The 10,185-nt window shown below is 51.8% G+C and overlaps 5 protein-coding genes across 5 annotated transcripts; all 5 read left to right on the forward strand.

Annotated features, from left to right (window-relative positions):
- Window positions 1–30: 30 nt before the first annotated feature.
- Window positions 31–3,453, forward strand: DQ04_02771030 (glycosyl hydrolase; the record flags this gene model as incomplete). Its single annotated transcript, XM_009312204.1, has 1 exon — window positions 31–3,453. The coding sequence occupies one exon, from the start codon at window positions 31–33 to the stop codon at window positions 3,451–3,453; it is 3,423 nt and encodes a 1,140-aa protein (XP_009310479.1).
- A 624-nt stretch (window positions 3,454–4,077) lies between these two features.
- Window positions 4,078–4,527, forward strand: DQ04_02771040 (hypothetical protein; the record flags this gene model as incomplete). Its single annotated transcript, XM_009312205.1, has 1 exon — window positions 4,078–4,527. The coding sequence occupies one exon, from the start codon at window positions 4,078–4,080 to the stop codon at window positions 4,525–4,527; it is 450 nt and encodes a 149-aa protein (XP_009310480.1).
- A 464-nt stretch (window positions 4,528–4,991) lies between these two features.
- Window positions 4,992–6,890, forward strand: DQ04_02771050 (2,5-phosphodiesterase; the record flags this gene model as incomplete). Its single annotated transcript, XM_009312206.1, has 1 exon — window positions 4,992–6,890. One exon carries the CDS (start codon window positions 4,992–4,994, stop codon window positions 6,888–6,890), a length of 1,899 nt encoding a protein of 632 aa, XP_009310481.1.
- A 365-nt stretch (window positions 6,891–7,255) lies between these two features.
- On the forward strand, window positions 7,256–8,416 carry DQ04_02771060 (hypothetical protein; the record flags this gene model as incomplete). Its single annotated transcript, XM_009312207.1, has 1 exon — window positions 7,256–8,416. The coding sequence occupies one exon, from the start codon at window positions 7,256–7,258 to the stop codon at window positions 8,414–8,416; it is 1,161 nt and encodes a 386-aa protein (XP_009310482.1).
- Window positions 8,417–8,857: 441 nt separating this feature from the next.
- DQ04_02771070 (hypothetical protein) lies at window positions 8,858–10,183 on the forward strand (the record flags this gene model as incomplete). The annotated part of the gene is made up of 1 exon (XM_009312208.1): window positions 8,858–10,183. A coding segment is annotated over one exon (1,326 nt), but the record flags the coding sequence as incomplete, so codon positions are not given.
- Between the last annotated feature and the right edge of the window lie 2 nt (window positions 10,184–10,185).

A 10,185-nucleotide genomic window follows, 5' to 3' on the forward strand; every position in this document is an offset into this window, starting at 1 on the left:
AAAAAAAAGATAAAATATAGGCGTAAACGCATGGTGGTCGGTCGTCGAAGTGTCTTGGCACGTGATTACGATGTCCCCAAGCGACCCATATTCTTATTGGATGACTGGGATATTGTACAAGGAACAGACGCCGCGGCGTACGTCTCGAGTAGTGTAACAGATGGTATTATGTACGGCACCAACGGGTACGTGGGTGTTCGTCACCGCAGTGAGTCCGAGACCGTCCTTTTTGAAACGAGTGTATTCATGAACGGGGCATACCACAGTGTGCCACTCGACACCTATATTGATAGTGAGGCTTTGCCGGAAGAGATGCAGGTTGGAGCAACGATATGTGGTGTCGACCTTGACTGCCTCATTGATGGCGAGTCCGGCACTTTAAGGGCTATGCCGATACGGCGTCTCGGTCTACGTGATGCAGTGTATCGGAGTAACTGCCACGATGTGATTAGCGGGGATGGTGGACTCATGTTTGACGGGTCGTACCGTCGCGTAGTTTCCCTGAATGAGCTAGACTTATGGGGAGCGGATATCGTGTACAGTGGTTTCTCTCTGAACTCCTCGCTTGGTGATGTGCCGTTGGGTTATACGTCCACCTCTGCCCACACCAGAGATAGTTTGGATGTGGGCTGTAATGAAGAACACTCTCCAACCTACTTGGTCGAGTTTGTCGTAACACTTAGAGTGGATTTGGAGGAATGGTCACTTCTACGGGGAGAATCTAGTGATGACATATTGGTGCAGTCGCGTTCATCAGGTGTGGTGGTAAACACAGTCTCACAGGTCACGTGCGTCGTGGACCATGGTACAAACTCCTCAAAGATCGTACCGGAGCTGGAAGTATTGTGTGACACAGAGGACAGTGCCTTCTCTCCCCACGATCGACCTTTTGCAGCGGCACCATACATGAGTGACAGTGAGAGCGACCCGGGTTTCGCTACGCGCCCCCCATCGTTTTTTGTTCCCCCTCAGGGCCGATATATTTCCTTTAGGAAGAGATTTCCCTTCACCCTTAGTGCGGAAAATGTACCGAAACAGGTGACACTGACGTTTTTGGCTCGTCATCATACTGACAGTGTGCCACCTCCACGCCCGTTTCCATCCATGTCGGACATAGTATCACAGCAACGCGACATGCTCGACAAGTTTTGGAGCAGTTTTCATATTGATTTGCAACTGCAAGAGGAATTAACGCCAAATCGTATGCGTCTTGCCCTTTTATATAATGGCTTTAGGTTGTTTTGTGTATCCTGTAACCTGCATAATGGTATGCCACGCAGGGGGTACTCAGCAACGAAGACGAACCTTCTATGTGATCTTCAACAGTATTTATACCACGGCATCTTCTACACATTCACGTCACCACCGCACGCTTTGGAACTCATCAGAAGTTTATACTTGCTACTTCCACAGGCACGCAAGAACGCACACCGTATCTCTTTAAATCATGGTGCTGTTTTCCCACGTAGTACTATTAAGGGAACTGAGTGTCGGCATTACAGTACTGTCAACCATGCGCGGCTGCACGTAAATGCTGAAATTGGATACGTCATCAATATGTATTTCACAGCAGTAGAAGACATTGACAACAGGGACCGTTTATGGCTTTTGGAACTAATGCTAGAGACAGCACGAGTGTGGCCACAGTTAGGTGAGTGGGTGGAAAATGAGGCAGTGTTTCGTCTAGATAATATTGCAGGCCCTGATGAGTACAATGGCAGTGCCTCTGGAAATTTCTACATTCACCTATCCGCGAAGATGCATCTTCGTAAAGCTCTGAAGCTTTTTGAACGACAACGCGAAATTATAGGAGAAGATGCGATATTGCGCTTGTTGAAACAGATTGACATGGACAAGGATGAGCTTCAAAATTTTGAGGCCACCTCGGATGGTATCGTTATTCGCCGCAATGACCACCTCGGTGTGTACCTCGTACACGACCATTTCCACACATTAAAGGACTGGAAGGGCGAACGTCCGAAACATCCATTGTCGATGAACTATCACCCACTTGCGATATTCTGTCACAAAGTCGTTGATATCCCTGAGGTACTTTTAGGTATGTTGTTGTACCAAGATGAATTTGAAAAAGGAGACTTTGTTCGGAATTTGGCCTACTACGAGCCTCTTTGCACATATGACTCCCCGGAGTCACTAGGGGTCGTCGCGGCTATGGAGTTTAATGTCAATGGTTCGTTTGCTCACGGTATGCCACTGTTGCGCTCATTGCTGAGCCTTGATTTGGACAACCTCATCTACACTGCAGAGGAGGGACTTGATTTTGGCGCCATGTCGTCCTCATGGTTTGCGGTTGCCTGCGGCATTGGTGGCCTTCGGTTGTGGAATCGCAACCTTCACCTAGACCCCTGCTTCCCGGCGGGATTGAGTGCTGTAAGCTTTACGGTATTTTGGCACGGGGCGACAATGCGCACTACAATTGATACAGACAAGATCACATACGAACTCATCTCGGGAGACAGCCTTCGTTTTGTGCACGGAAATGGACATCGGATCCACCTCCACGTTGGTTTCCGTCATTGCGCTACCAAAAGGCAAGTGAGTGTCCCTCGGCTGCTCTGCAGCAGACAAGGGGTGTTTGACGGTGCCGTCTTTCTCTGCGAATCAATCTTTGATGACATCATGGATATCAATTATGTGGCGTGGAACAATACATTAGAGGCGCTCTTTGAGAACTACCGAACCCTCCACCTCCGAGAAATACATCCCTTAACAGCGGAGGAATTCGTTGAGAAGGTCATTTACCAGGCCGAGCATCGTGAAATTGCGTTTAGTGGCATTCACAACGTCCTGCTTGACCGCGGCATCGACATTGAGTTAGGCTCCCCCGACGACGCTGAGATCGTGGAGACACGCTACGGCTTAGCGAACGCAAAGGTGGCGGAAATGGCGGAGATATTGTCGCGTGAGATGCCGCGGGTAAGTGCGTCGATGCGGACGCTGCTGAAAGACCTTGCTGACAATGGTATTGCCCTCGCAGTGGTGACGTACAGTCGAAGCCTCAAGGCGCTGATGCAGTACAATCCCGATGTGATGCCGCTGTTCCTCGCTAGCATTGACGGCGAGGAGGCGTACGACAGGCACATCAAGAGCCGCCCTCACGTTGATCTATTCCTGCGCGCCGCGGAGAAGATTCATGTGGACCCGTCGCGCTGTGTCGTCTTCTCCTCGCACCTGGACCGCGGCTACAAGGTGAATGAACTCGCCAGGTTCTGCATGTTCTTTGACGTGGAGGACCCGTTTGTGGTGGGGCGTGTGGCGCCGCAGCCGTACCCGGTGATTGGCGCGGAAGAGGCAACGGAAGAAACAGCAGGGCGCGTTGGTGGCCCGCTTATTCTGCGTCTTCCGATGGGAGGTTTACCAACGACGATTGATGCATTGGAGGATATGCTCTACGAGCAGTGCGCCCCCGGAGCCGATCGACGCGCAGCATGAGTCCTCTGCGGAGCAAACAGCAGCAGAAAAGAAACGAACAGAAAAAAAAGGATGTGATAAGGTTAAGGTAGTATCCGGTAAGATATGGCGACACGTGTGTTGCAGTTGCAACACACACACATATATACACATACAAATACATGCATATACAAAAGCATACGAGGGTGAGCTGCACAAGTAGCAGCGAAGTCGACCTTTCTTCACGTTTCAGTGATGAGATGGGTGACGCTCATTGCATATAGAGACGCAGCGGCTCTTCTTCCGTAGGTCCTGTAATACTTGATTCTTCAATTGACTCTCGTCCTTCTTTAACTCTTTCTTTCAGGCTTTATTCTGAGAGACGAAGAAAATTGGAACGACAAGAAGAAGATTGTTTGTCGGATGCATCTGTATGTGCGTGTCTCCAGTTGTTTGTGAAAGTGGTGAGATGACGGAGGTGTTGTGGTGTGACACACTGTGTAGCGGCATATCGCGAAACAGGAAGTCAAACGATATAAATAAATAAAAATAAATCTATCCACAAAGGGCAGTAAACAACAAAGTGGAAAGTGGGCCTTCATTCTCCTGTCCCATTTTCTCCTTTTTTTTTCCTTTAAATATGCTCTCCTTTAGTAGCTTGCCATCATGACGGTAGCGGAGACACTGGGCCCATTATTTACGCTGATGATCGCTATCAACGTCATCAGTGCGGCGCTACCTTTGTTGCGGCACCGCCTTGTGTGGTACCCGCTGGCCTTTGCGCTCTTTGGGATCGCCTGCCTCGCCGTGCTGTTGGCTGCGATGGTGACGTTCGGTGACGGCACTGTGTCGCTCTACAGTCTGGGCGCCAGGGGGAAGCTGCGGTCGTCGGTGACGGTACCGTTCGATCTACCCCTCTTTCTGCAGCTCAACGTGACGATGACGTCACTGATGGCGGTTTCGGTGCTGGCGATGGTGTGCTGGATGTGCCACGTGTGCCGACGTGGCTGGCATATCTACATTGTACCGATGCTGCGTGACCTGAATAAGCTGGAGGAGACGTGTTGGGCCAACGCGTTGGATCTCCGCAACCGCACAGCCCCAGCTGCGTCGTGACATCATGGGGGGGGGCACGCAGTAGCTTGGTGGCGCTGCGCCAGTCAAACAAGCAAACTCCCACACACATACCACACAAATGGACTCACAGAGGAAGAGGAGAGAACAAAAAGAGCCTCTGTCCCTTCGCGTCTGTTTTACATACTTATACATCAGTACATTTGTCCTCTCACTTCCTCTCAATTTATTCTCCAGGGGAAGGGTTTGAGGGGTGTTATTTGGTTTACAACGTGGTAGTGGACGAGGAAAGGCTGCATTGTCGCCCTCACAGACAGTTGTCACATTCATAGCAGCAGCAGCAGCAGCAGCAGCACTTTACAACGTTTCGAAACACACTCGTCTTGTGGAGGTCCACGGGGAGCATTCTGCGGCTCACGCGTGTTTTTAGAAAGCCAAAAGTGAGACTCGTCCCCGCCTCCTCTGTATCAGGCGCTTCCCAACCAAAGTCAGCGACTGTTACACGAATGGCACGGAAGCCCAACACGGTCGTCGTGCTGCACCCAGTGAACAGTGCCATCGTCACATTGGACCTCTGCATTCAGCTAGGAAGCCCCTTGGCTCCCGTCTGGCAGAAGAGCATGGCGAGAGATCAAGATGAGATGGCAAGCAAAACAATCGAGCGCCTCCAGATCCTCCTAGCACAGCAGAAGGGGAATAAAAGTAGCAAACGGACGACGAGGGAGGAGATACTCAAGAACTGTGAGACCATTGAAGTTCTCGGTGTAGAAAATGAGGAGCGTCAGGTGGAGAAGGAACAAGACACGGCATCGGAAGCAAAAACATCAACACCAAGTAGAATAGAGCTACGAAGTTTGGATACCTCGGTACCTAACAAGATTTTCTGGAAGCTTGCAAGGCTACTGCAGATTGGATCGATGACTCTGGAAGTCAAGTACAACGTGCCGACTATCACTTCAGTTGTGCCTCCTTCCGCACTGTATGTTGGAGTACCAGCTGTCTGCTCCGGCATCACTGCACTTTTTACATCGGAGGTTGATGTTCGCCACGAGTGGTGCGTGCGCAGTGCTGAATCAGGTGATAAGACTTCGTTGCGTGTAATCTCGACGGATGCTGTCTTCACGCCGTCTGAGGAGCAATTGGGGAAGTCGCTGCTGTTGCGTGTGTCGCCGAGTTCGGACTCCGACCTCTGGACGCAGGTGGATTTACCGCCTGTTCTCAGCGCACTGCCCTCTGCTGACCGATGGCGCCACACGAAACAGCCGGTAGAGGCACCAGTGTTCAGGACGGTCACGTACAATGTGCTCCACGATGAGTTCTGCAGTACAGGGTCTGCAAAAAGGCGCATCTACCCTTTCGCGACAGACGCTGTCTTGGCCTTGGAATACCGACAGGTACGTATTGTACAGGAACTTCTAGCATATAATGCAGATTTGATTTGTCTTCAGGAATGTGGGAAGAAGGTATACCACCAATACTTTGAGCGTGTCTTGCGTCACCACGGTTACGAAGGGCGTTACACCAACAAGAGTGGGGGAGTGCGGGAGGGCTGTGCAAGCTTCTGGCGAAGCAGCCGATTTTGCCTGCAAAATTTACACGAGTTTTCCCTCAACTGGGCTACACTGCAGCAGGACCACCCTGAACTGGCTGCACAGGTAGCAGATCACGCCGAGCTGCAGGAGGCTCTCGAGAATATCACATCCATTGGCACGGTTCTGGTGCTGAAGGATCTCCATACTCGGGAAGATCTGCTTGTCGGTAACACACACCTCTTCTATCATGCTAACGCGTGTCACATACGTATGCTACAGACATATATGCTCCTATACAAGCTAAAGCTTCTCAGCAAATCGCAGTGTCCTGTGGTTCTTTGTGGAGACTTTAACTTTACACACACGACAGGTGGTTATAAACTCGCAACGACAGGTCGGGCGGAGGCAACGCATCATTCGTGGAACAAGGGAGAGCTCTTCTACTGGGGCTGCGACCGGATGCTTGGTGTTGACGCGGAGGAAGAAGTTAATGAGGACGTTGGCTCAGTGGCGGCGGCAGCAGAAACAAAAACAATAACAACGACCGCAACATCAACGCCACCGCCGCCAAGCATCCAGGCCGGGCATCAGCCGCCGTTCAAAGCTTTTAAACATGACCTCCTCGCCCCACTACAGCTTGCCGACGCATATGGCTTGACGGACCCGGACATGCCGTGGACTAATTACACGATGACGTTCCGCGAGGTCATTGACTATGTCTTCTTTGCTCCAGCGCGACTCTTGGTTGTGCGCACGATTCCTATTCCACCGGAGAGCGAACTCGCGGAGGATGTCGCGCTGCCGAACAAGCGGTACCCGTCAGATCATGTCGCACTGATTGTTGATTTGTCGTACCAGCCCCTGCCCTCGTGATGAGATAAAGGGTTTCGGAAGACAACGTTTTCTATCTGTTGTTTCCCTGTGTTTGGCTAAGTTGAAATATCTTAAATCGCGTGTTCTTCGGCTGCTCGGTTCGTTTCGTTTGCGGTGGAGCAGAGCCCGGCACATACCGGTGAAATAAATTATGCTCTTTGTTTTTCACAATACACATATTCGCTCCTACCCCCTCCCCCCCNTTTTTAAATTCTTCTTATCCTCTTCTTTTCAAACGATTACTACTGATGAAAATCCTAATGTCAATGTTATCACGGTGATGAAAGGGCGGTAAAGACACGTGGAGCGCCGCAAAGAGACGCCCAAAGGTAGGGGAGCTAGCAAAGTGGAACAGTTACTGCAGTATGCTATCGCCGACTTCTCGTTGTGCCTGTATAGGCAAGGAGTTGTATGGAGCAACCTCGACGCTCCCACGGGACTTCTACCAGGCTTGCCGCAACCACTTCGGCATCACACTCCACCATGAGACCTTCATTGGTGTGCGTTCCTCGCAGGTGCGGGGATTGTTCCTGTCCAACAACAGCAAGCCTGTGTTGGCGAATCAACCCATCGCCACCATCCCGCTCATGAGCTTGTACACGACGGAAAACATCAATACTAAACCTGACACACTTCGTCATGTGACACTGACTGACGTTCGCAATGCGGTGCGTGACGAGGAGTTTAAGGTGATGGCGCCGCAGTTTTACCTCGGGCTGCAGTTTAGCGCCATTATCTCCAGTCTTCCTGATATTACGCATGCGCAGAGCGCGGAGGACGTGGAGCGCATTACGCAAATTCTGCAAGGTGGTGCTATGCCTTGGGCGCGAATGATTGACGATGAGGACTTTAACGAACAATTTATTTTTGGTATGTATGGCATGGCGCTCGACACATGGCAGCGACAGAGCTATGAGGAAATGACAAAGATGCTCCATCGCAACATCACTGCAATTCATGAAAGGTTCCAACCCCCGTTCACAGTGGACACATATAGGCGTATTGCACGTTTGGTGCTGGCACGGGCGGAGCATATGCCGCCGTTAGACTATTATGACGGCGCTGCGGTTTGGCGTCGCGTTCGCCGCTCCGTGCGCCGGTGGATGAAGGTGCCGGATCCGGCGGTGGTTTGTCTGGTGCCGCTGCTGGATCTTGTTAACCACTCGAACCGGCCCAACTGCGGTATCCGAGTCGGCCCGAGCCGTGTCACAGCCGGGAAGGGTGCCATCACAATTTATTCCCTCACCCGCATCGAACCCGGGCAGGAGATCTGTCGGCATTACAACTTTGCCATCAACCGCCCCAACGCACTGTTTCGATACGGGTTTCTGCCTTTCGACCTTATCTCGATCGTGGAGCATGACGCAATTGACGAGTACCTCGTAAAGAATCAGCACATGCTGCGCGAAGAATCTGAGGAGATAAATCTAAAGCGGGAAAGGGAGAGGAAAGAAATACAGCGGCTTGAGAAGATTTATCGACAAGCGCGAGCTGGACGGGGGCATGAGAACTTACCGGGGGACTAGTGGATAGTGTGCCTCTCGTTGGCGCAAGCATCGTTGGCTACTTCCTCGTACCAACAAGCGGTTCTCCCCTTTTGTTGTTGTCGCTCTCATATTATTATTATTATTATTATTTTTGGTGTGCATATTGTGTATTGTATATTTTTGCTGTATTTATTATTGTTCTCACTTTGGTTCTACTTGTTTGTTGTTTGTGCTGCTTCTTTAGTGTGCAATTGTGTAGAAACAAAACGAAAGTGTAGAAGGTGCAAAGTGTAAGAAGGGATATCTCTCGTAAGAGCGGAGTTTTGCCAGTCGCCTCAAACTGGCAGCTCTTCTTCCTCCACAGTGGTACGTGGAGGGTGTGCGAACGAGTCCACATTCTGAATTCCAAAAAAAAAAAGGTGCGGGGAGGTAAACGTAACGCCTTCACTACAGGCGTCGTGTTGCGACTGCGGACCTCTCATGCGGCGTGTAAGTGGGGGCCTCACAGTCCCTTTCGTGACGTACCTCCCGATCACTGGCCACAGGGGTACACTGCGTTACTACAGCAGCAGCAGCCGTAGCAGCAACGACAACAACAACAACAACAACGATAACAGCAACACGGCGGTAGGGAAGACTGGCAAGGAAAAGGCAGGTCGCTATGATGAGAAGCCGACACCGGAGAGTGCCCCACATATTCCCACCAGGCAACGTGGAAAGCAGCATGAGAGTGATGCCCAGCTGATCAACATTACAGAGGTTTCAACACGCGCTGGTGTGCGTTGGCTGGATGTGTCTGGACGCACACATGCGTGGGCTGAAAACTCTTTCCTCCGCGAGGGCGAATTCGTGGAGTACGCAATGAAGGCGCTGCGCAACTGGCAACTGCCGCCTGACATGATCGCGAAAGTTGCCCAGGGCGAGCGTCCAATGCCGTTTGTGCACGTTGAGGAAACTTGGGCAAGCCTAACACTGCGCTGCGCTCAGCAGAACCCCCGCTGGCTCTCGTCGCTTCTGCACGAAAAAGTGAAGGACTTCCGTGTGACTGGCGATGAAAGGGCACGCCGTGAGAAGGGGCTCGAAATGCGCGATGACGAGGATGAGGTCCTCCGTGACGTGGACGAGGCCCGTGTGCGCAGCGGGCGCAACAGGGCCCTCGCCGGCCGCAACGAGAGGCGCTGGGTTGCCGCGCACGCAACCATAACGGAGCTGACGGACCGCCTCCACATCTTCCTGCTGAAGGAAGACTGCCCGCCGACCGAGATGGCGGGTGAGAAGGAGGACGAGGAGAAGGGGCACCGCCGAAACGTGCACTGGCGCGTGGTGACAGTGCACCGCTACCGGGTGCCATTTCTGGAGGACATGCTGAGAAACTGGGCAACGAGCAAACTTCGGGGCGAGACATGGGTCGGGGTCGTGCGTCGTATCGTTCACGGCACCACCATGAGCGTGCAGAGTGTCAACTACAAGTACGCCGAGCGGCTGGACGAGGTGGAGGCGATACTGTTTAGGTCTGAGACGAAGATGCACGAGCTTTCCAAGGTCCTCGCGCAAGTGCACATTGTTCACCGGCGTACAAAAATCCACGCAAACCTCCTCCGTGAGACACAAAGATGCTACCCCAAACTACTGACCTCCTTGAAGATACCCATCGAGATACAGGACCAAAGGGAGATCCTTCTTATCTCGAATGCCCTATCACTCGCTGAAGAACTTCACGATCAGACGCGATCGCTACTGGCTCTCCAATTTTCTGTTGCAGCGTACATGCTCGAAGATCATCTTCGCATGTTAACGATATTCACAAC

This window comes from Trypanosoma grayi, assembly GCF_000691245.1.
Source record: "Trypanosoma grayi strain ANR4 Tgr_277_V1, whole genome shotgun sequence".
Lineage (NCBI taxonomy): Eukaryota > Euglenozoa > Kinetoplastea > Trypanosomatida > Trypanosomatidae > Trypanosoma > Trypanosoma grayi.